At 41.9% G+C, this 26,183-nt stretch overlaps 2 protein-coding genes across 13 annotated transcripts in view; one reads left to right on the top strand and one right to left on the bottom strand.

The window, feature by feature from the left end:
• Nucleotides 1-13,531, bottom strand: part of MCOLN3 (mucolipin TRP cation channel 3) — a 34,117-nt gene extending 20,586 nt beyond the window's left edge. The window contains exons 1-4 of one of the 4 annotated variants that reach the window (XM_048859783.2): nucleotides 13,289-13,531; nucleotides 9,604-9,705; nucleotides 7,131-7,360; nucleotides 4,139-4,306 (exon numbers count right to left, since the gene is read on the bottom strand). In XM_048859783.2, the coding sequence (XP_048715740.2) occupies nucleotides 4,139-4,306; nucleotides 7,131-7,358 (396 nt within the window). In that variant the 5' untranslated portion in view covers nucleotides 7,359-7,360; nucleotides 9,604-9,705; nucleotides 13,289-13,531. Of the gene's footprint in view, nucleotides 1-4,138; nucleotides 4,307-7,130; nucleotides 7,361-9,214; nucleotides 9,581-9,603; nucleotides 9,757-13,288 lie in introns of those variants that run through there. The other 3 variants (XM_048859785.2, XM_048859784.2, XM_048859782.2) reach the window with 3 other exon arrangements.
• The window catches only part of DNAI3 (dynein axonemal intermediate chain 3), a 67,984-nt gene continuing 54,215 nt past the window's right edge, over nucleotides 12,415-26,183 (top strand). For 8 of the 9 annotated variants that reach the window (XR_007357915.2, XR_012669705.1, XR_007357914.2 and 5 more), the window contains exons 1-3: nucleotides 12,415-12,538; nucleotides 22,976-23,114; nucleotides 25,332-25,373. Coding sequence is in view for 4 of the 9 variants with exons in the window: in XM_048859778.2 (XP_048715735.1) it covers nucleotides 22,991-23,114; nucleotides 25,332-25,373 (166 nt within the window). In the remaining 5 variants the exon portion in view is untranslated. The remainder of the gene's footprint in view (nucleotides 12,539-22,975; nucleotides 23,115-25,331; nucleotides 25,374-26,183) is intronic. The other variant, XM_048859777.2, reaches the window with a different exon arrangement.

Here is a 26,183-nt window from a genome sequence, read left to right as displayed (position 1 = left end):
CCTCAGTCTCTCCTGTTGAGCTGTATTAGTTTGGATCAGTGGTCACCAACCAGTTGATCGCGATCGACTGGTTGATCGTGGAGCCTCTGGCAGTCAATCTCAGTCAGTCACTGAGATGTAGACCATCAGAGACTCCACAATTGACCAGTCAATTGTGATAGGGTTGCAAACCCTCCTGCAGACAAACGGAGTTCGGCCACTAACAGTTCGGTGGCACAGTGGGGCTAAGGCACAAAGGCGGGTGCCGACTCTGTGGATGCTGCGGGGCTGGAGCACCCACGGGGAAAAATTAGTGGGTGCTCGGCACCTATCAGCAGCCAAGCTCCCCCTGCCCCCACCTCCTCCCCCCTTCCCAAGCACACTGCATTCCCGCTACTCCCCCTCCCTCCCAGTGCTTCCCACCCACCACCGAACAGCTATTTGGCAGCACTTAGGACTTTCCGGGAGGGAAGGGGAGGAGCGGGGATGCTGCGCACTTATGGAAGAAGGTGGAGAAAAGGCAGGGGAGGGGCAGGGACTTGGGATGGAATGGGCAGGGAGGAAGCGGGGCTGGGAAAAGGCAGGCCTGGGACTTTGGGGAACGGGGTGGAATTGGGCCAGGGGAGGGCACTGCGGGGGGGCGGGGTCGAGCGCCCAGAGGGCAGAGGGGAAGTCAGCGCTTATGCTAAGGCAAGCTCCCTACCTGCCCTATCCCCGCGCCACTCCTGGAAGTGGCTGCCATGTCTGGCAGCGGCTCCTGGGGGCGGGAGGGGGAAGAAGAGGGGCAGGTGGCTCCACGCAGTGCCCCCACATGCAGGCACCACCCCTGCACCTCCTGTTCCTGGCCAATTGGAGCTGTGGGGGTAGTGCCTGCAGACAGGGGCAGCGTGCAAAGCCACCTGCCCCACCCTCCCCCCAGGAGCCACTGCCGGACATGGCGACCGCTTCCAGGAACGGTGCGGGGCCAGGGCAGTCAGGTTGCCCGTTGGAGCCGCACTGCACCGCCACCCAAGATAAGCGGGGCCCAGTGGGAGCCCATACACCAAAACCCTCCTGCACCTCAACCCCCAGCCACAGCCCTGAGCCCCCCTGCACCCAAACTCCCTCCAAGAGCCTGCACCCCCTGCTACACCCCAGCCCCCCCTGCCCCAGGCTCAGGCCAGAGCTCCTCCCACACTCTGAACCCCTTGGCCCCAGCTCAGAGCCTGCACCTCCTCCCACAACCCAACCCCCTGTCCCAACCTGGTGAAAATGAGTGAGGGTGGGGGAAAGCAAGCAGCATGGGGGGGGGGGGAGATGGTGTGAGTGGGGTAGGGGTTGTTTGGGTTTGTGTGTTTACAGTTATTTCTGCCTTTTCTTTGGCGGTAGATCCTGGGTTGCACTTAAATTTAAAAAAAAAAAAAAAAAAGATCTTTTGCTTAAAAAGGTTGGAGACCACTGGTTTGGATACATAATCATTGGTGGGAGGAGAAGGAAGGAAGAAGAGAGAGAGAATAATGATTGTGCAGCCTTGTGGTCAGTGCATTCACCTAAGGAGTGGGAGACCTGGAGTTAATTCCCCTGCTCCAGTGACTTTTTAAAATTAGTTTACCCATCATGGAAAAGCCCCACATCAGAATATGCATAGCTCAGTAGTTAGAGCAGTCACCTGAGATGACATCCCTGCTCAAATCCTCTCCCCGCCCCTTCAGGTGGAGTGGGGGCTTGAACTAAGTGTCTCCCACATCTCAGGTGAGTACCCTAATCACTGGACTAGAAGTTGAGGCAGCTGGTCCTGTTCCTTCTCCTCTACCAGCCCCCATCCCCTTGCCAAAACGGTATAGGCACTTAACACCAAGAGATGGTTTGCAGCTGTAAACCCCAAGCAAATGGAGGTATCTCCATGCAGCCCAGATTTTGGCACCTATTGCCAAGAGAGGGGCAGGGCTCAGCACATGCCTAGCAGCTTGGCACCTCCCGTTGGCTACTTTAGGCCAGGAGCCTCCTGGCACACTGGCTTTTTGTGACTCCCATTCTGAGACACCTATCACCCTCCATTCATGGTATAGGGATCCTAGGTGCCTAACCCAGGCTTTATGAATCTGAGTGATTTTCTAAGAATAAGAGATAGGTGTGGTGGTGCTCTGCATGACCATGCTTAAATTTCTTTGTGACTCTAACCCCAAGTGTGTACACAGAAAAACCTTGCACTAGGTAATCCTGATCCACCTCCTGACACTACCATGTATTCTATACTTTTAACCATAAGTCTCTAAAACATCAAGCTGACTATCAGAAAGTCTTAATATTTGTTTAAATTGAAAAGCCTGATCATGTTTGTTCATCCAGCATAGGAACTGGATTAGATCTTGTTCTTTAGACCTACAGAAATGGTTGGCCCCAGGTTAGTTACAGATACTATATCACAGAGTGAAATAGAATTGGAGTGAAATATTTATGTAGTAATAAGTAAGAATTGGAAGACCAGGGCAAAAAAAGATAGTTACTGTAATATTTGCTCTTGCACAGCATGGTCAAATATAAATTAAATCCATAATACTGAAACTTCAGAGTAGACAGACATTGGGACCAATACCCTGTTTTCTCTTCTCCCCCCCCCCCCCCCAGCACTTGTGGTAGTTCCCTTTTGAGATGGCGAGGGACCCATCCTGAGAGCGTTTTACAGGTGCGATTTTTCACCTTTAAAATGAATTGCAGGTGCAATTCAGAGTATTTGTGTTGATATATCCCCATTTAGCACCACCATAGTGAAGTATTTAGAGAGACAAGTACACATGTCTGGGCCCATAATTCACTTCTTGGTGCCAAAACGCAAGCACATTGAATGTGATAAAGGGGAACCTCCCCTTTGAAAGGTGGTCCATTCTGTCTAGTTATCCCAAAGGGCAACTGTGCCAGAAAAGGTTTAGTGATGAACATTCCTTGTAGCATTTAAATGTGATAAAAAAAGCACTATAGTCAAACGTAAATTGTTGACTCTGTTAGGGAAGCGATAGGTCTATTTGCTTAGTATTTGGAAAACAAGTGGAGGCTCTCAGCCAGTGAGAAATAGAGCCAGAGAGTTACCTCCAGTGATCGGAGAACATAGCCACTCTCTTCCCCAGCCCACTGCTCCATTTATTTTAAAGATTGCTTTTCCTCTAGTCTCCACAGGGCAATAGTTATTTGAATCCCCATCATCCTTTGTTCATCCCAGAAAAATCTTAAGAGACCTGCTACCAAAACTCAGCTTCTCTCTACATATATCCCCATATTGTTTGCTTTGTAGATGGCTGGATAAGACTCCCCAAAGAATGAGCCAACATTCATTCAGATGGGGTGCAGTTGAGTGACAAACTCCCTTCCCCCAGACTGAGTTTACCACTTCTCCCAGTACTCATACTCCGCTCAGCAAGCCAGAGACTAGTCATGAAATTCAACTCTGGTTTCCTCTGTGATACTGAGGAGAGACTAATTTTAAATTGAGGATGTCTCCTTCATACCCATTTTAATTCAACTTCAGCATGAAATCATTCCCTAACCTGAAGAAAGTCAGCTGTGAGAGAGATCAGGTCATCTTAACACTGCCTATAGACTAATGGATTTAGTTGAATTTACAACTAAGGACAGTAGTATCACTATATAGTACATAATCTACCATACAATTCTAAAGTGGCACACTCCAGTTATGACTCTACATTTGTAGAATATCAGTACTAGCTGCACTAGGTAACTGACCAATCCTATATCATTGTTCATAAAAAGTGCAAGATTTGGCAATAATGCAGAGTCATGACAGACTATTTAAAAAAAATCTACTACTATTTGACTTTGTAAAATTACTAGAAACTGTTAACTGTGGAGTTATTAACATAACTTAAAGGTACAAGTCTCTGTTCACTGACACTCTGCCCTCTTAATTTAGAAAAGATCAACATTCTCTTCTCTGGGAGTGTGGGAAAGGGAGAATTGAGAGAAGTTTGGAAATGGGAAATTCTTCCAGCTTTTAGCTCAATTTTTTTTTCCAAAGAGACCAGTTTTATTTCAGTCTCAACTCTTTTTCTGGGACACCAGCTTTAGATATTTTGCAGTTTTGTGAGATCACTTGATGTAAGTTACATTTTACAGGTTGTTTCCTACGCCTTTTATGTACTAGGCATATTGCAATGGAAACTTTTACCTGGTTTATTGCAAAGAAGATCTGGTCATAGACATCTGTTTGTGTGTATACAGCATAGGTATCATCCATTCTCTCTGTATATCCTTTCAAGAAGAGGTGCTTGAATGCCACAGTGTTCTCCTCCTTGAAGGTAACGACCATTTGATTGCTTAACCCAAAAACTACTAACTGGGGGAAAAAAAAAAAAAAAGGAAAAAAAAAACGTTTGGAACTGCAAAGAAAAATTGGCTTTTAAAGACTTACAGTACAGTTACCCTCCCTCTTCTGCACAGAAACCTCCTCTGGACAGCCATGGCTGGATTAGACTATTACTAGAAATGGAGCTCACACTGCCAGCTGGTTTTTTTGTTTTTGTTTTTTTTTGGGGGGGGGGGGGGGGGAGAGAAAGAAGGAGGGGGAACATGTTGGAAATTCAAACTGCTCTCTAAAGAATACATAGCCTAGAAGATCATTCCTTCAGCATAGGTACAATAGCCTCCTCTGTTTGGAAAAAGTCATTTCCCAGCCAGAGAGAGGCAGGTCTAACAGCTTTTTTTTTTTTTTTTTTTTTTTAAAAAGGAAAAATATAAAAAATAAAAATAAAGTGCCATCCCATCTCCTATCCAAGCTACAAATGACTCACTACACATGTTTTGATAGTCATAGTCTGAGGTTATTTTGAAAAGCAAGAAATACCAGAGTGACAGCTCAGAAACAGCTACAAGGTATAACCAGATCGAGCTTTCAAGCGAGGGAAAGAAAAAAAAAGTTACCCTGGGATGACACAGAAAAGGAAATGTAGTTGTCTAACCTCTTGCACTCATATAAAACTGCATTAGCACAGCATTCTGCAATTACACAAGCAGTTTTTAAAGAGACATTAGAAGTGAATTAACTGTTCATTAAAAGGTTTTGATTGGATAGCACAAGATCCTGTTGACAAGTATTAGATATTAGACAAAGGTTTCTAACCATCAGAGGAGTGAAGTTCTGGAACAGCCTTCCAAGGGAAGCAGTGGGGGCAAAAGACATATCTGGCTTCCAGACTAAACTTGATAAGTTTATGGGATAGCCTAATTTTGGCAATTAATTGATCTTCAACTATTAGCGGTAGATATGCCCAATGTCCTGTGATGGGATGTTAGATGGGGGCGGCGGGAGGAGAGAGAATCTGAGTTACTACTACAGATAATTCTTTCCTGGATGGCTGGCTGGCGAGTCTTGCCCACATGCTCAGGGTTTACCTAATCACCATATTTGGGGTCGGGAAGGAATTTTCCTCCAGGGCAGATTGGCAGAGGCCCTGGGGGTTTTTTGCCTTCCTCTGCAGCACAGGGCACGGGTCACTTGCTGGGGGATTCTTCGCACCTCAAAGTCTTTAAACAACTATTTGAGAACTTCAGTAGCTCAGACATAGGTTAGGTTTCAGAGTAACAGCCGTGTTAGTCTATTCGCAAAAAGAAAAGGAGTACTTGTGGCACCTTAGAGACTAGCCAATTTATTTGAGCATAAGCTTTCGTGAGCTACAGCTCACTTCATCGGATGCATACTGTGGAAACTATAGAAGATCTTTTTATACACACAAAGCATGAAAAAATGGGTGTTTTACCACTACAAAAGGTTTTCTCTCCCCCCACCCCACTCTCCTGCTGGTAATCACTTTAGATAAGCTATTACCAGCAGGAGAGTGGGGTGGGGGGAGAGAAAACCTTTTGTAGTGGTAAAACACCCATTTTTTCATGCTTTGTGTGTATAAAAAGATCTTCTATAGTTTCCACAGTATGCATCCGATGAAGTGAGCTGTAGCTCACGAAAGCTTATGCTCAAATAAATTGGCTAGTCTCTAAGGTGCCACAAGTACTCCTTTTCTTTTTGAGACATAGGTTAGAGATTTGTTACAGGAGTGGGTGGGTGTGATTCTGTGACCTGCGTTGTGCAGGAGATCAGACTAGACAATCATAATGGTCCCTTCTGACCTTAAAGTCTATGAGTCTATGATTATCCTGGGGAGGAAGAGACTTGTAGAAGAGTTTTATGTAGGCTTAACAGGAGCCCAGTATTCCCTTTAGTGGTTTTACTGCCAATTAATAAAGGGACAAGACACTTCCAGGAAATAAAACAGACAGTCACTGGGCTAAAGGAGGGTTTTGCAGCCCTGCTGTTCCCTGGAAGTGAAATTTCTACATAAGGAGAACTAGATTACCAGTAATTCTGGCATTTAAGAGTCCATCTTCTCAATACACAGTATCGCCCTAGGACTACACATGTAAAAAACACGCTAGTGAGAAGACTATAAAGATTTCAAGTTATTCATGGAGGGCATGTTTCCCCTGGAAACAGTGGCTCAACAGTTTACTTCCAGTTTAGGTCCTCCCATTCCCAATTTCTAGCTACTACAAGAGGAAGACAATCCACGTAACACATACAAGTAAAAGTAATATTAAAAAAATATATAAAGTAGAGCATATATGCACATAGAGCCCACCAGGTTTTCATCAAGGAAACTATGATTCCTGGAATTCTCTCTTGCAGCCTGTGGGACCATTGTCCTCCACGCTCATGCTTTCACAGCAGAAAGTCACTAGGTTCTGCACTCCATAAGCAGAAATTATGGAAAATCTTTGAAGATAGGAGAAAAATTAGCACATAAGCTTTCTCCCCAACAAGAGGAGAGAGAGGCAGATAATGACATTTTAGTCAACATAGGTTTGGTCTAGCAAACTAAACTTTAAAGTTGGAAAAAAATGAGAGAGTACTTAAAATTCTACTCTGACATACCTAAATGTGTTTAAAAACAAAAAACCCCAGGATTTGCATACCTCATTCAAAACTCATAGTGAACATACCATGCAACATCTACCATATTTCCAAGGCTTCCAAAGTTGCTTATTAAGAGAAGCCTGAGTTGGTACTGTTAGGTTGTGCCACAGCAAGTAGAACATTGATCAGTTGCCTTCCTCCTACCTTGTATCCCTGGAGTGAAAAGAAAGCCCCAGCTCCCAAAGCAACTCACCTGGATGGTAACCATCACTATTTTTAGAAGCTGAATCCCAAGTTTCCAAGGTTTTCTGCCCCGCGCCCAAAATTTCTCACATGGGTTCATGAAAAAAAATTTAAGTTTCCTTCTAAGCTGGTCTTCCAAAAGCAGCTCTTGTGAAACAGATGGGTGTTGTTTGTAGCTGTAAAGATCATCATCATCATGGGAGCTGCAGCTGCTTACAACCACATCAGCATTTTCCATTTCTGGAATGGAAAGTCAATTGGAAAAACATGCAGGCATAAGTACAGTAAACAGCAGATCACTTTTGTTACACACAATGAACACTCAAGATTTTAGTCTACCAATTACAAGTAGGTTCAAGATATTTGCACGCTACATTGCGCAAATAGCAAGACATATATTGCATGTATTATTTAGAATTACAGCAATATCTAGGCTCTATTAATAAAGTTTTGAGAAGCCATTGAATTTGGAGATTAAAATATCAGGACCATGATTTACAAGTGATATTTTTGTCCCTTTGGATTACTGAACTGATTGCCAAAAAGCTCTATTCTTCACCCACCAAAACCACAAATATGAGAAGTTTTAGACACAGAGGGAAATAAATCAGAAGGACATTTAGTATGTCAACATCAGCTTTTAAGGTTACTTGTTATCTACCCCTACATCTCCAAGCCTGCTGTCTAAAAAGAAGAACCAGGCCAAAGGCAAGGACTAATTCTTTCACGTTTAAATGACCTATAGCATTTTCAAGTGTCAATTCTCCTTTTCACAATACAGATAACTTAGAGGCAACAACTGCCATTGACTTAAATGGGAATGATGCATAGGTACAGGGAGCAGGACTAGCTAGTCAGTACTACAATGCCCAGAGACACAGGAAGCAATTAGAGTTAAAATTCTGACGTAGCTTTGGATCGCTTTGTATAGCGTTAACTCAACTTCCGTTTCTTTTTAATGAAGTATTATGAAAAGAAAAAACAGTCAGACACAGTATTTAAATAGTACCAACTTTTTCATTCTTTGTACTTGAAAACTTTTAAGAGCAAAGTCCATAGTCCGATCTGCAATAATCTATGCCAAGTATTTTTATCCCAAGTCACCAACAAGGTAGTCTTACAATAGATGACTGAAAGTGCCAACACTTTCAGCACTTACAGACTAAAAAAAAGCCCTTACAGGCTAAAAAAAAGTTATAGCCATGAAGAGTTGTAAGGAAAGTAACAATTAGGAAATATTGTAGGGTTTTAGGCACAGTTTCAACAGCACTATTCAACACTATTACCACAGAAACAGCTTTACACACTTAGCAAGAACCTTTCTTTAAAGCAAAAACAAAACAAAATAAAAAAAATCTATTTGCAGATAATTTTAAGGAATCACTCACTTATAAGGAAAAAGAAAAGGCGTACTTATGGCACCTTAGAGACTAACCAATTTATTTGTGCATAAGCTTTCCATGCATCGGATGAAGTGAGCTGTAGCTCACAAGAGCTTATGCTCAAATAAATTGGTTAGTCTCTAAGGTGCCACAAATACTCCTTTTCTTTTTGCGAATACAGACTAGCACATGTATCCTCTACTCTAAAACCTGTCACTTATAAGGATGGTCTTTGGTATCCATGTTTAAAATAGTTAAACATTTAAAGTTAACAACTGATGTTTTCCAAAGCTTCAAAGTGTTGCAGCCTGGCACTCTAAAGAGGCTATAAAATGTCATGGATACATGAAGGGAGGAAATTGTTCCCCAATCTCCGCATCCTAAAGGTAGCTTCACAGAGCCTTTCTCTGCAGAGTTTTCCCCAACCTTCTGGGATGAGAGACGCCAAAGGGGGTCTGCGCACAAACTGACCTTTTGGAGGGTAACAATAGAAAAACTGCATTTCGCAGTCTGCTCCCGTGCCTGTCTCCTCCATGACCGCTTAGCTATTTCCCCAGGGCAGAGACTGATATATTTACTTATTTAACAGTAGCCCTGACACATTACTTATATAACCTGCCCCTCGGCAAACTACTCAGGGCGATCTTGTTAGCATCGCTGCAAAGTGCAAGGACACCTGATGCCAATAGCCCGTGCGCGCCAGCCCACGTACCTACAGCAGCCAGCCGGGAAGGTGCAAATTGCTCTGAGGAGAAGGCGCCAGTTGGGAGCTGGTTTCACAGCCGCACAGGCACCTCTCCTGGCCTGTGGCCGACGGGGACCAGCGAAGCGAGGGAGCGCTGGTGTCTGCCGGCAGCGGGGCCCAGGACCTCACCTCAGGGACTAGCTGATACAGCAGCAGCACGTGACTGCCACTCGGCTCCTCCGGCAGCCTCCTCCCACTGGCAGCCTGGTCCGAGTCCTCCCCGCTTCGGCATTTTCCCTCTCCTCCTCTGCATCAGACCCCATCCCCCAGCCACCAGACAGTCGTCCGAAAAACGACGGTGTGACGATCCGAGCCACAGGCCAAGTTGCCGCAGCACTTACACTCATCTTCCTTACCTGTCACTTTAGAAGAGGAGGAGCCTGTTTTAATCCTTCTTGCTCTTCTCGCTCTGGCCCAAAACCGCTATGCAGCCATCTCTTGGTTAGTGCACGAGGACACTGGGTTGACATACAAATCATACATTGAAAACATACATGTGGAAAAATTGGAAAGAGTCCAGCGGAGGGCAACAAAAATGATTAGGGGTCTGGAGCACATGACTTATGAGGAGAGGCTGAGGGAGCTGGGATTGTTTAGTCCGCGCGGAAGAGAAGAATGAGGGGGGATTTGATAGCTGCTTTCAACTACCTGAAAGGGAGTTCCAAAGAGGATGGCTCTAGACTGTTCTCAGTGGTAGCGGATGACAGGACAAGGAGTAATGGTCTCAAGTTGCAGTGGGGGAGGTTTAGGTTGGATATCAGGAAAAACTTTTTCACTAGGAGGGTGGTGAAACACTGGAATGCGTTACCTAGGGAGGTGGTGGAATCTCCTTCCCTAGAAGTTTTTAAGGTCAGGCTTGACAAAGCCCTGACTGGGATGATTTAGTCGGGGATGGGTCCTGCTTTGAGCAGGGGGTTGGACTAGATGACCTCCTGAGGTCCCTTCCAACCCTGATATTCTATGATTCTAAAACAAATCTGTTTCCGTGCTTGCATTACCAATAGCATCCAGGAAGTCAACATGGAAAAATCTAAATAAACACCTGTTTTACTTGTCATTATTATGCTGTTTACTTTTTGCATGTTGTTCAGCTTGGACTCTCAGAATCAGTGAAGTCCTTGTCATTTTTATCATTCGTTTCCCTGTTAGATTCTCAGTAGGGTAATGTTTGGGTTGCAAACAATGCAGGGGGATGTTTATTTTTATAAAATTTGCATTGGAATTGGATATTATTCACCCACTATAATTTTAAATAAAATTGAATGTTTCTATTGATGTAGCTTGTTTTTATACAACTTAAATTTGGGGCCAAATTTGAATTGAAGTGTTATTTTTAATATGCTTTGCACAAAAAATAATGTTTAATATAGTAATTATTTTATTGTTCATGCTGTAGTAGAACACAGGCAATGTGGGTTGTTTTCTTGATATTGCCACTAAATTCTTCTTTGACTTTGGATAAGTCACTTGCCCTCTTTGTGTTCTAGTTTCCTCAGCTGAAAACAGGACTAATAATCCTGGTCTATCTCACATAGGTATTGTGAGGATTAATTTTCTACTGGTTGTAAAGTGCTTTGAAATTGTTGGAAGAAAGGCCTTATACCAAGTGATGAACTTTTGATATATATACTATTTATATACTGTTTCTTGAAATGTAATGTCACAGCCAGACTGTTATATAAGATGTTTTGGAATATTATGTATGTACTGTAATACTAGTTCTGTGTCTGGATTTTTTTTTTTCAGTATTCCTGATTTGGAAGAAAGAATACACTGTGCTGTAATTAGTTGCATCTGGATCTTTAATAAAATCGTCATCTTCCAGTAACAAAATCATAATTACAAAGAGCAGTCTGCGGGGGGAGGGTTGAGCTATGCTGAATGACTTCCATTGACTATAGTTCTACACAGGCAGTCATAATAAACATCAAATATAATTAACCTATTAAAGTTATTAGCTGGACTTCAAAGAGACAATAAGACTCTTTCCTGAGGATCAGTCACTCCCGAACTAGGATACAAAAGATGGCTTTGGTACAGCTGCCTAAGGTGAGGGTAGTTTCATGAAAGATAGAAACTGCCCTAGGAATGTGTGATTAGTACTGATCTACCTGCTGACCCCTTGCCCAGCCTGTGGCAGACTCAGCAGTGGCAAAAGAAATCTTTTCCTTTATAATTTCGGGGGGGGGGGGGGGACGACTGGGAGAGTCAGAGACAGTATCAGCAGATTTAAAAGAGATTAGGACCCTCCTGATTGTGTGGAAAGGAACAGAAGAAAGTGGCACTCATGTCCCCTAGGTTGTCATTATTATTGTACAGCAGTAGCATTTAAAAGGCTCAGTCAAGGGCTCCATTGAGCTAGATGCTGTACACAGAACAAAAAGATGAACCTTTAGCCCCAAAGAGCTTACAATCAAGTAAGGCAATCTAAATGATTCTCATGCTTCGCCTAAAATCTGTAAGACCGGCACTGAAGGAGGGAGATTTACAAACAAAACCAAAACACCTAAATTCCCACCCCTATCTGAAGAGACTCACAACAGCCTTAGAATGACCTCAAATCAAGGAGAACCCCGAAACAAGGGGGACTTTCAATTTCAGGGCCTGGAAGGGGGGGATGGAATTGGGACATGAGCCGCCTGTGTGTGGGGGCAGGGTGGCAGCTTTAGCAACCGAGGGGGAATCTTGACACAGGTGCAGATGCTGTGTCGGAAGAGCTAGCACAAAAGCAGCAGCTTGTGGTTAAGGCTTGTGGAGGGGAGAGGTGTGTGTGAAGTGTCTCCCTCTCTATGGATAAGCCTTGGGGCAGCAGGTCTGTTCCCCCTGCCTTCACCTTAAAAACAGATTGCAGGGATCTGATAGCCATCCTCCTGCTCGCAGCCAGGTGTCTATAGCCCGCGCAGGCCGCTCCTTTGCTGCACTGAACAGCCAGACGAGCCCACAATGCGCCCAGAACAGACTCTTTCTTCGTCCTCCCCAGTGAGGAGACCGCAATCCCCAGCATGCATTGCTCACCGTCTCACGCCGGTGGCTACGAGAATGGCAGCGTATAGCATGCTGGGAATTGTAGTCTTCTCGGTGTCGCCTTTAGAACAGAATTCGTCTGTCTCAGCCAATCGCGGCTCCCCTTGCAGGAGGCGGGTTGAATTCGAAGGCGCGTATTGCCTGATAGAATTGTCAGTCCTGCTTGTCATTCGGCCCTAGCAACCGAAGCATCCTAACGACGCCTGCAGCGTGGCCTGAGGCCCTCTTCGCCCAGACCCCAGAGTGGACCCCTGAGCCTGCAGGCAGGTAAGCGGGGCCGGGGGCAGAGAGGGGTTCTGGGCGTGGAGGTCTCAGCCGAGCGCAGGGTAAGCATCTGGCAGCCCGGGGGCATAAACCCCCACAGAGGGGTAATCACAGGGGCAGGGTGACCCCCCCATCCCGATTCAATGAGAGCCACCTGGCCTCCCACCCTCAGCCGCTCGCCCTCCAAAATACTCACCCCTTGGGTATGCAGCCCGCAGCCCCAGGAGGGTGCAGGAGAAAGGGGAGGGGAAGGGGAGCAAGGGGCTTAGAAATGGTGCGGAGTGATTGGGATGGCAAGAGAAAGCAGTGAAGCCAAAAAGGAAGCAGAAGAAGAAAGGCCAAATCAGCAAAGAAAACCTCTTTGAGAGAGATGGGGGCGGGGAGAGAAGATTGTAATTGTCATCTAAAATGAGTGACAAAATATGGCCTAAGGAAAAACATAAACACTGTACAAGAGGGCAGAAAAGAAGCATCAGGATAAAGAGGAGAAAGGAAAAGGTGGTACTAGGAAGCTTGCTTTGGGCAATATTTTGAACCTGTGATTTAATCTAATTTTGGTGGTTTCTAGCAACAAACACCACAATGTGAAAATGGTCCTGACCATGGGACCAGACCTCCATTTGGACACTATAAAATTTATAACATGGGTCTGTTATACAGATCACCCTCATTTTCTTTTTGAAAAATTGCAGGCAGATTCCCAGTGTTCAGGGCAGACTCCACTTAGGGCAAAAATGCACAGTCCACACTTACCAAGATGAACATGCTGGTACCTGTACATTTCCATGAGCATCTCTGTTCAGAATAAAATGGAGTATTGCATGCCACGGTCTGTAGTCTTAGCAAAGACAGCACCTACAAGGTGGCTGAAAATTTGATCAAAATGGAGCGTAGCATGCTGAAACCTGTAGTCGGGATTCTTTGTGTTGTCTGGAATTTATCTTGGAATCCACACTGTGCTGCAGAATTGTGCTCTAGAATCTAAGGTTTTATTTTTAAAATATTATGTTTCTAGTCCCGGTGGTTGCAAAAAAAAAGCTTGAAAATGTTAATCTGATGTAAGATGATGCATTGCAGTCTTCCTGAGTCTACAGTCACCCAGAAACTATAACTCAGAGATGTGTACACTGCTCCCTGCTTCCAGTGAGATGATTGAGACCTAAATATGGCATTTTAAATGTCAACATTTTTACATTGCTCATAATTTTAGCAGAAACATCTAACTGATGTTCCACAGTCTCTAACTGCCTCCTTGTGTCCCCTCAGGTGGCAAAACCCATCGAGCCCCTAATGAGGCCCTAATTCAGGAAAGCATTTAAGCATATGTTTGACTGGTGTGGAACGACTCACATGCTCAGATGCTTGCTTGGATCAGGGCCTCAATTGCCAAAAATTCTAGCTTAATTCCAAACAACTTCTGTAATGCACTTATACGTTGTCAGATCATATATTTGGGGGCATATCGAAAACTGTGTACGGCAGATTACATAAAGTTAATCAAAATAAACAACACAAGGGCTTCTGAACAGATTTGATCATTCTTAGCTGTTACTGTTAACAATTGTAGCTTCTTTTTTTTTTTTTTTTTTTCCAAACAGGAATGTGCTTTTTAAGTTGCCAGTGTCCCTTTAATTTAGATCTGGTGACACAGACAACAAAATAATAAAGTACGTTTTTGATAATTTGCTGGTACTGTTTTGTTCTGTAGATGTACATTTGATGATTCAGTATTTTTAAATTGTAATAAATCAGTTTCAAATTAGTAATACACACAGACATGACCTTAAATGGTTCAATTAGGCCACTAATTAATCTTTCTTCCTTCTCAGTTTAGACAGCATCCCTTTCATTGCTCATAACTAATCACCTTTCTCTTTCTGTGGCACCCGGCAACTTTGTGGATTTGTTTCATAATTCTACTTTTTTCGGTCCATTAAACAATTAGGAGAACATTCTGATCTTCATTTTTCTTCTGAGAGTCTAAGGACTGCACATTGGTTCCATGATGACAATTAATCTGTAAAATATCTAACACAAAGTTGTCAAACGATGTCTGCGTGGACATTACCAGTTAATATATGATCTTGTTCTGACAATTTGAGCTGAAAATTGACTCCTCATAGTTTATGAAAGATTGTAGATAGTTAAATCACATGTATCTGTGGACATAAACAGCCCATAGATAAAATATCTGGTTTATTTAATACCGGGATTTATACATTATATTATGTTTTCAATAATTATTCTTTGTATACATGTTTTGTACACTCTGCTGTTATTTTTCAAGTTTAGTGTTCAGGTATTTAGTTAATGAACAGCACTATGAAAATATTGCATTTGGGTATTTATATGTATATGTAATGGAGTCCTACTCTTATGCAGTATAAGAACTTAGAGAGAGCTCTCTGTGAGGATAGGAACTGAACATGGACAAAACATTTCTGCTTGACATTAAAAATTAAACTCTTGGCCTCTTCTGAAAAATTCACAGAGCAAGATTCTTATTTGGATTGTAAGCTCCCCTGGGCAGGAGACATTTCTTTTTCTGTGTTTTGTACATTGTTGACCATACTGTCAGTGTTTAACAAAAAGTGACTAACAAAATGTTATTCAAGTAATAGTGGAAGTTGTACTATGGTTTGTGCTACATTTTTCTAAGAGAAGGTGAGACAGCATAGTCTAGTACAGGGGTGGCCAATCTATGGCTTAGGAGCCACATGTGGCTCTTCAGAAGTTAATATGTGGTTCCTTGTATAGGCACCAACTCCAGGGCTGGAGCAACAGGTGCCAGCTTTCCAATGTGCCGGAGAGTGTTCACTGCTCAACCCCTGGCTCTGCCACAGGCCCTGCCCCCACTCCACCCCTCACCCGCTCCCCTGAGCCTGCTGTGCCCTCGCTGCTCCCCCCAGAGCCTCCTGCATGCCACGAAACAGCTGATCGGGAGGTGCGGGGAGGGAGAGAGAGGCGCTGATCAGCGGGGCTGCCGGTGGATTGGAGGCGCTGGGAGTTGTGGGGAGAGGAACCGAGGGGGGGGCTGCTGACGTATTACTGTGGCTCTTTGGCAATGTACCTTGGTAAATTCTGGCTTCTTCTCAGGCTCAGGTTGGCCACCCCGGTCTAGTGGCTACTGTTCAGGAATGAGAATCAGGAGACCTCATTTTTAGTTCTTACTCTGTCACTGGCTCAACTCTGTGAGCTGAGGCAAGTCACTGAGGGCCAGATTTTCAAAAGTGTCCTCGAAGTTTGGGTGCCTTGCTTTTTTAGTTTTTTATCTAAGACACTACTGTATCTGAAGTTAGGAAACCAAATATGTAGGTGTCCAAAGCAGAGGCAAGTCCTGAAAATGTTAGCTTTAGCTTATACATTAAGGACCAATAGTTTACAGGAGATCCCAGCATAATACCAAAGTGAATGTTATAATATTTTAGAGACTTTGATTCATGTCAGCTACCCACAGGGGCTCATAAAGGTTAAGGCCTTGATTCTCCACTGCGCTGCACTTTGTACAGTCACATACCTCTGAGTAATATGTTGCTAAATCAAAATGGTAGCATTTTACATCCACTTTGCACCGATGTAAATGGTAGGGGCCTGGTTCAGTTTCCAGTGAAATCTATAGAAGTTTTGCTGTTGAATTCAGTAGGAATAAGATCAGGCCCTAATAGCGTCCTAACTACAGACAAATGCATACCTAGAGAATGAAAAATTTTGAGTCAGAACTGATGTATTGTTTGTGAGATTATAAAAGAAGGCTAATTAGATTTTTTTTTCTAACTATATTGTAATAAATGTATGTCCATCTTTCTCCCAGCTGGTACCTAAGCAGCCTCTGTGGGTTCCAGATTTGATTTCCATCACTCAACTCAGTTACATTTCACATTCCCACCCATCCCTGTAATCTTCCTGCCAACCCCTCACATGTCTGTATGACCTCTCAGTTGTATAGAGGATAAAGGGGGAAGAATTAAGTAGACTGGAGAGATTTTTAAAATTTATTTTAAAGAGATTTGTTTGTAAACTCTTTTTCTCAGCACAGTAGCTTTAAAGTCAAACAAAAGAATGGAACACATGGATGTCTTATACACTAATATGCTTTGTAAATTACTTTCCTAAAAAGAGTCGTGATTAATCTCAGATATTTCAGTGTTTCCTCTATTCATATGACTTATGGTTTTGATTACTCACTAGAAACAAATCAAAATTTCCAATCCGGATTCATTTCAATATTGAATAAGGAAGTGGTGAAGTAATGTGACTGTACTAAATATTCAATGATTCATTTTGTCCTCCAATTAATTTTCAGAATTACTGTCTGCTTTGTGTTGGAAAACATTCTCTCTTTCATCCAGAGGCTTCAAGCTTCTGGCTCAAGTTAGAGCAGTGACAGGATCCCTTTGTAGGAACAGGACCACAGACGGTGCCAGTGGGCAACAGTTGTTTTAAATGTACAATGATATGGATCAGTAGTGACTTTCTGTGTACTTGCATTTGACAATCTTGCACCTTCCTTTATGATGTGCCATGTAGGATTTTTTTGTAGTACTGTGCTTGGAGGTTTTGACAACATTTTCTCTATCTTTTTAGCCCAATCTTTAGCATAATATGCCCATAAAGATAGATTGCCTTTCTTCTCGTCTTTTGGAGCAGCATACAATCATTCTAATTAGACAGTCCCAACACATTTTTAAAAACACAGAAGTTAATATGTGTCTCAGAACTGTAAGATAAGCACGTTACTCCCTGCAAAGTCTGGGTGCAAGAATATAGGCAGGCAAGAATCAATGAGTACATTATATGCACAACATAAATATATTTATAGAAAAGCAGTTGGAAAGTGAGTTTAGTTGTACATTAGCAATCTTCAGTAGAAATGGTTATGAACAAGTTTCATGATATCAAATTAAGATTGAGTAAACATACGGTAAAACCTTGAATCTTTTCACTTTAGAGTCATTCCATGTAAAATTAGTAAATATGTTTCTTCTCAGGTTGTGATTCAATTGCAAGTCCTTGTTAATTCTCATAAAATGGCAGCTCCAGAACTGCAGTGGTTTCAGAGTTCTGGAATGTTAACTGATCTTGTGCGAGTGCGGTTATGACTTATGGTAAAAGAAGGTGGTTTATATTTATACAACTCATGAATGGATTTAAGCCAGGGACCATATTTGCACTAATCAGTAATGATTAACAAATTCTTAAATGCAGGTGTTGCCCATCACCTGTCATTCCCATGCTCTGGTAAAAGAGGAAAATGATAGTTTTCTATCTTGTTCATGGTGAAACAGAAAATGGGTGGGGTGGAATCCCAAATACTGTAAAAAAAAAAAAAAAAAAAAAAAAGAATTACAGTTAACCCTGACCTGACTCCCATTGAAGTCAATGACAAAATATATATTAATTTCAGTAGCCGCTAGATTAGGTCCCAAATCTAGAATAATAGATGACCACTTCTACCTCTCTTTGCTAGTGGCTGCCTCCAAATTAAAATTTTACATGTTCTGACTGTGTAGAGCTGAATATGATATTTGATTTCTTATTCCTTCTAGAATGATTTGAGAGTAGTGGCATAAAAAAGAGAAGCACCAAGTTTCTCAATGTGGGGAGGAAAGATATTAAACTAAAAGTTAGGATGGTCCTTTAAGTTGCAACACACACATCTAGACTTATTTCTTTTCACATTCAAACTAGGGCTGTTGATTAATCGTAGTTAACTTACGCAATTAAAAATATTAATCTTGATTTAAAAAATTAATCATGATTAATCGCAGTTTTAATTGGACTGTTAAACGATAGAATACCCATTGAAATTTATTAAATATTTTTGGATGTTTTTCTACATTATCAAATATATTGATTTCAATTACAACACAGAATATAAAATGTACACTGCTCACTTTATATTGTTTTTATTATAAATATTTGCACTGCAAAAATGATAAAGTATTTTTCAATTCACCTCATACAAGTACTGTAGTGCAATCTTTTTATCGTGAAAGTGCAATTTACAAATGTAGATTTTTTTTGTTACCTAATTGCACTCAAAAACAAAATAATGTAAAACTTTAGAGCCTACAAGTCCACTCACTCCTACTTATCGTTCAGCCACTCGCTAACACAAACATGTTTGTTTACATTTACCAGAGATAATGCTCCCACTTCTTATTTACAATGTCACCAGAAAGTGAGAAGAGGCATTTGCATGGGACTTTTGTAGCCAGCACGACAAGGTATCTATGTGCCAGCTATGCTTAACATTCATATGCCCCTTCATGATTCAACCACTATTCTAGAGGACATGCTTCCATGCTGATGATGCTCGTTAAAAATATAATGCGTTAATTAAATTTGAGACTGAACTCCTTGGGGGAGAATTGTGTGTCTCTGGGTCTGTTTTACCCGCATTCTGCCATATATTTCATGTTATAGACGTCTCGGATGATGGCTCAGCACATGTTCATTTCAAGAACACTTTCGCTGCAGATTTGACAAACACAAAGAAGGTACCAATGTGAGATTTCTACAGCACTTGACCCAAGGTTTAAGAATCTGAAGTGCCTTCCAAAATCTGAGAAGGATGAGGTGTGGAGCATGTTTTCAGAAGTCTTAAAAAAGCAACACTCCAATGTGGAAACTACAGAACCTGAACCACCAAAAAAGAAAATCGACCTTCTGCTGGTGGCATTTGACTCAGTCGATCTGCACTGCTTTGGATTGTTATCGAGCAGAACCTGTCTGCAGCATGGACCCATGTCCTCTGCAATGTTGGTTGAAGCGCAAAGGGACATATGAATCTTTAGCGCATCTGGCACGTAAATATCTTACGATGCTGGCTACAACAGTGCCATGCGAACACCCGTTCTCACTTTCAGGTGACATTGTGATCAAGAAGCAGGCAGCATTATCTCCTGCAAATGTAAACAAACTTGTTTGTCTGAGCGATTGGCTGAACACAAAATAGGACAGAGTTGACTTGTAGGCTGTAAAGTTTTACATTTTTTTTTTGAATGCAGTTTTTTTTGTATATAATTCTACATTTGTAAGTTCAACTTTCATGATAAAGAGATTGCACTACAGTATTTGTATTAGGTGAATTGAAAAAAACTTGGTTTTTACAGTATAAATATTTGTAATAAAAATAAATATAAGGTGAGCACTGTAGACTTTGTATTCTGTGTTATAATTGAAATCAATATATTTGAAAATGTGGAAAACAGCCACAAATATTTAAATAAATGGTATTCTATTATTAACAGTGTGATTAATCACGATTAATTTGTTTAATTGCTTGACAGCCCTAGTACAAACCATTTTAGGCTTCTTAAAATACCTTCTTTAAATTTTTCCCCTGGGGCGTCTCTGATTCTCTGGTATTGTTTTGTTTTATTTAAATCTCACCTACCTTCAGTCTCAGGTCCTTTGTGGTGAATATGGTATCTGTCCAAAGGATGCTGGAGGGACCTCCCTTTAGGGCTCATCAGTGATTCTCTGGTAATAAGTGTTATATCATGGGGCAGGCCATGATACGAGTGCATGGCCTTTCTTTTATTACTATTACTATTGTGGTAACGCCCAAAATATACTAGGTGCTGTGCAACCACTTATGACAATATGGTCCTTGCCCCAATTAGTTTACATTCCTAAAAACTAGTTTCAAATTTGTATGCCCACATTATAGAGACTTGTGGCACAATGCAACTGCCACTCCAGCCTTCGTTACTTATGCTTAAATCTTCTGGTTGTTCACTAATAATATCTGACCTAAGAAAGCCTGGACCAATCTGGTTGTAAAAATTGCTAGTTAATTGGATGCTAGGTGTATATTCTCCACATGATGGTGCTGCAACTGTGTTTCACGTTTTTGTTTGGTCTTGTCTTGTCTGGCCCATACTGCTGGCAGGATTTTACGTTTATATCAAGCAGAATAGACCCTTCTTACAACCTGTGATCTCTGCTATTCTAATTGGTTTTTAATATTATAATAATTTTCATTATACAGATGAAAAGTTGGACTATTTCAGTGGAAAAGAAGGCAGAAGCAGAAAGCTGTTTTCTTGAGATTCTTATGTATTATGACTATGGTGACCACTCTGAAGCAGAAAAAAAGAGCCTGTATACTTCTTTCCTAAACCCTCTCTCCTATCCTTTGAGAGGGAGAAGTGGGAGGGAAGAAGGAGAATGAAATAAGCCAGACAGCCACTGGTTGAGCCTCCAGATGTGTGTAGAGAATAATGAAGTCAAAGAAGAAATGTGTGTGACTGTATGTTGTAACTAATTGTACAGTTGTTCAAGTTTGCCCTTAATGGTGTCAAACTAAAAAGTCAGTTGAGGCAAGTGGCCAATTACTCTGGATTTGCAGTGGTGGGAATGAGAACAGAATCTGGGCCTACAGCTTTTTCCCACATTCAGCCTCATGTGGGATTTGTGGATATTTTAAGGTTGAGGTCCCAGGCTAGACTGAAGGAAAACAGCGCTGGCACTGTCCAGCAATTGAAATGCCATGGACTGTTAATTGACAAAGAGGAAAAAATGATGAATATTTACAAATCCCTACTTTTCCTCTGTGATAAAGAAAACTGTGGTCAGGGAATGGCATATCATTTAACTGGTCATTGTATCCTCTCTGATATTATTTTCACTGTACTGGAATTTGCTCCCGTGGAACTGGAATCCTTCAAAGATGATTGTTGCCTGTCTTCAAGAAGTTTAGGTGAGAGGAAGGAGTGAGACACTGAAAACTGTAGGTAGCACAGTTTTATTCATTTTGAGCTGTGTTGAGATAGTAGCACCAACAGATTCTAGTTAGAGTAAAAATACAGATAAATATCTCTTTGGTAATACTCTGTACATTACTTCTGACAAAAATGCTGTGTGCAGCTATGCTCCTGCCTATGTTTAAAAACACCGGGACAAATAATGGTACTCCACATGTTCCATGAAGACTGTAGCAAAAGTACACAGCTTTGTTTGTGTGTGAAACCTACTCTCACCATAACAATAAGGAGTCTGGTGGCATCTTAAAGACTAACAGATTTATTTGGGCATAAGCTTTCGTGGGTAAAAAACCACTTCTTCAGATGCATGGCGTGAAAATTACAGATGCAGGCATTATATACGGACATATGAAGAGAGGGGAGTTACCTCACAAGTGGAGAACCAGCGTTGACAGGGCCAATTCAGTCAAGATGGATGTAGTCCCTGTAGCAAACCTCATTGCCTGCTCTGTCCCCATATCTACTCTAGCGACACCGTCAGAGGACCCAACCACATCAGCCACACCATCAGAGGCTCATTCACCTGCACGTCTACTAATGTGATATATGCCATCATGTGCCAGCAATGCTCCTCTGCCATGTACTTTGGCCAAACCGGACAGTCCCTACGTAAAAGAATAAATGGACACAAATCAGACATCAGAAACGGTAACATACAAAAGCCAGAAGGAGAACACTTCAATCTTCCTGGACGTTCTGTAACAGACTTAAAAGTAGCTATACTTGAACAAAAAAATGTCAGAAACAGACTTCAAAGAGAAACTGCAGAACTAAAATTCATTTGCAAATTTAATACCATTAATTTGGGCTTGAATAGGAACTGGGAGTGGCTAGCTCATTACAAAAGCAGCTTTGCCTCTCCTGGAATTGACACCTCCTCATCAATTATTGGGAGTGGACTACATCCACCCTGATCAAACTGGCCCTGTCAACAATGGTTCTCCACTTGTGAGTTAACTCCCTTCTCTTCATATGTCAGTATTTAACGCCTGCATCTGTAATTTTCACACCATACATCTGAAGAAGTGTTTTTTTACCCACGAAAGCTTATGCCCAAATAAATCTGTTAGTCTTTAAGGTGCCATTGGACTCCTCGTTGTTTTTGTGGATACAGTCTAATACAGCTACCCCCGGTACTTCAGTACTCTCACCTTGTTATTTACCTTTTTAATTATTCAGCCCTGGAACAATCAATATTATAACTAGTCTACGAAGGGCTTGTCTACACAGCATAGCAGTGTGCACGAGAGGATATAATTTCTAAACTGTACTGCGTTGCACGCTAACTGGCCAATATAGACGCTCCTGGCGCACATTAAAAGTTCCCTAGTGACCGCCCTACCTTAATGCACTATGGAATTTTTACTGCCAGTTAGTGCACAGCACACTGGTGTGCTTTAAAAAATCACACCCCTCTAGCGCACATTGCTGTGCTGTGTGGACATGCCCTAAAACAGAAGCAGCAGCACTTTCCAACTATAAGATGCCACGTCAAAAGTACAGTAAGTTTGGGACGTAAATGTTTGGACAGTGCCTTTAGACATGGACGAAAAAGACTTCAATGATAAGCTGTATAAATGTAAGCCTTGGCCAAAATTCTCATTTTGGCCAGCGGCAAACTTGACCCTTTGATTACAATATATTAATGCTATATATAATATCTTTCCAGACAGAAATCTGAAAAATGTTAGAAAGTCCAAAATCCAGCAAGACCTCTGAACTAAGTCCCAAAGATTCAGTAAAGAAACTTAAAATTAAAGAACAAACCAAAGCTAAAGGATCAGCCAAAGGCAAGCGAAAACAGCTTGGTATGTATAATACTACAGCGGTAAAGAAAGATGTTGCCTAGATTTACATGGCAGCTACTTACATTGCTTGGGCTAAATGTTACAACATTAAAACTCACTAATTTGCACCAATGACTGGGAGACCTGTTATGAATTACTACAATTTTGTGAATTAGCAAGTAAGTGATCAAAACACAAGCACCATGGACGTTACATCACACAATTGACTATATTCATTTAGAAAAATATAGTTTAGATATACTATGTGGCCTACTGGATAGAGCACTGGACTGGGACTCAAACAACCTATTTTCTATTCCCAGCTCTGCCACTGGGCTGAGGGTGACCTTAGCCATGTAACATGACCGCTCTCTGACTCAGTTTCCCCAACTATAATGTGGGGATAATGATGCTTATCTCGTTGTAATGCATTTTGAGATCTACCAATGAAAAGCATATGAGAGCTAAGTGTGATTGATTATTATTGCTTTACAATGAAGACAGAGGTTTAAGTACAGGAAAATACTGAGGTATCTCAGGTGCCAATGTGCAGAAAATGTTCAGTGTTGAATATTTAATAGTGAACACCATCAATGTACTATCATTTTTAAAAAATATTATGAAGTCTCACTGTAATAACATGTAACTTTACTGTAGTGCTCTGGTATTATAACTCAGCTGAGAAGTGGGGAGAGAGAGTTAGCAAAGTGCAGGTTAGTGAGGCTCTCCTGTGTATTGTAAGGAATGAGTTTCTTCAGTGGTTTAGGCAAATTCACCCAAGAGGTCACAATGTGCTATCAAGGTGACGTCGAAATTGGACTCCGTGCGCTGCTGCTCTGCTCTAAGGGGAGCTGGGCTGGAATCATGTCTGGAGAGGGCCAACTGATCACAGCAGAAACCAGAAAGGAAACACACCTCAGTGAATGGTATCAATAAAAACCTCTTCAGTTAAAACAATTATCAATATTATCAACAACAGGTCAGCACCCCAGGCTAGGTATGGACCAGGGTCAGTTCACGAGTGTAGACTGGAGGCCTATGTCCCCAGCCCAGGAAGGACTGAAACCACAGCCAGAGTCTAGATCAGGGCCTTTTTTTCAGGGCTTCACTTGTTATTCAGACACAGAACTCACAAAGTAACACTGAACAAAGCTATTCCCCAGTCCTCCTTCTGGCCATCTGCCTGGGGCTATGTCTACACCTCAGAGCCTATGCCAGCACAGCTACATCAGCATATGCTGACCTACTCTCCAATGTAGACACAGCACACACCAACAGAAGGGGTTTTCCAACTGGAGTAGGAACACCACTCCCCAAACAGCATTAGCTATGCTGGCAGAAGCACTCTTCTGTCAACATAGCTGTGTCTACATGTCTCTGGTCTGGTCCTTGGGATCTCTGGCTTCTTCAGTCAAGTGCTGAAGTGGCTCTTGGGCAGGAGCCTCCACCAAGTATCCTCTCTCCTCGGTGGTCAGCCTAGAATGAGCTGGGCTGCTCCCTTTTATACTCAGGCAGCAGTTGGAGCATGCCCATCATGTGGGGTTAACTCTTTCTTGCCTAGTGCAGGGTATGCAAACCCTGTCACACCTCCCAATCACTGTCTAGTGAGTGCTGCGCAGCAGAGCAGACTGAATGCCAGACCATTAATCCCTTCCTGTCCTGACTCATTGTAGGGTTTGTACACCATCACATAAGCTCAGGGATACCCAATGACCCCTGGAGCTCCGTACCCACTCCACCACTCTTTAGAAAGATGCAACATCTGCTCCTCTGAATACCAGCTAGCTCTACTGATCAAAGCGTTTAGGGGGACCTGACCATTTACCATTCCATTCAGTCAGGACCATTTCTGGGTGGCAAGTTGCCCAGGGGATGCTATCAGGTAGAGTGTAGTGACTGCATTTGTGCCACAAGGTGGGAGATTTCCTCTTTGGTGTCTTGAGCACCTGTTCACAATAAACATGAATTTTACATTTCTCTCAAAATTCAAAGAAATATCAATGCCTCCTTAAAACACATTCAGACACTCATTCTAATAGGATTCGGTAGTTTCTTTCATAAAATCTAAGTTGAATAGAAAGTGTATTGTGCTGCCTCATCACAGGTTAGATTTTATGCATTATAAAGAATGTGTTGCCACTTGTGTATGTTACCCTATCAAATTAAAGATTGTACAAGGATAACTAATGTATTAGAATTTTTTAAATGCCAACTTAACATCATGTTATTGTATTTCAGGTAAAAAAGATGAGGAAGTTGACATATCTATGGCTAGCATAGGTAAGTTCCATTATTGATCGGGATTTACAGTACCAATTTTAGAATATTTTACAGCATCCATAATCACTGAGGTTAATAATGTAGAAGAATAAGGAAAGATGAAGAAAAGTTTGCTGTGGATGAGAAAGAATTATGAAAGAGTACATCTGCCTGAACTAACTAGTAAAGTACAACTGTCTGATTAGCAGGCAGCTTGGTGTGGACTGTCGGATAGGAATAGCTTTCCCAACCTAGAAGCCTGTGTTATCGGGAGTTGAAAAGAGGAGGCCGGCAGCTTGTGCTGAAGAGAGCTGTGTACTGAAGGGGAGGTGAAGTGTATTTACAGGATGATATTATTGTAAATTACCTGCAGTCAAAAGAAAAACTTCAATATTTAAACCAAATATTTAGATTTCCTTCAATCATTGTTAAACCATTCTTAAATCTGGTTGGAAACTGATTTACAGTCCATTTCATTGGGGTCTACCATTACCAGCACCACAAGTAGGAGACTGTTTCAGCAAGGGAGTGGCTTGCAGAATTAGGCACAGAAATTCCAATTGCCATTTAAAAACTTCTAAAAGAATTCACATGATGTCAACCACTTCTTCCCTAGTGGATATTTTTACCCTTGGATATTGAGTAAGAGGAGTGCAATTTTTGTTTTTAATAAGTTAAGTCTAGATATATTCACTTGTCTTAAATATTGTAGGATTTTTCACGCCTTTCTAGAACCCTCTTGTTATGCATTCTTTTGGACAGATTTTGCAGTTCTTGACCTCAATTGAAAATTTGCCTGAGAAAAGACTACCCCGTCAGGCTCAATAGGTT

This window comes from Caretta caretta, chromosome 8, assembly GCF_965140235.1.
Source record: "Caretta caretta isolate rCarCar2 chromosome 8, rCarCar1.hap1, whole genome shotgun sequence".
NCBI classification, from domain to species: domain Eukaryota; kingdom Metazoa; phylum Chordata; order Testudines; family Cheloniidae; genus Caretta; species Caretta caretta.
This window is presented reverse-complemented; position numbering and strand designations above follow the sequence as displayed.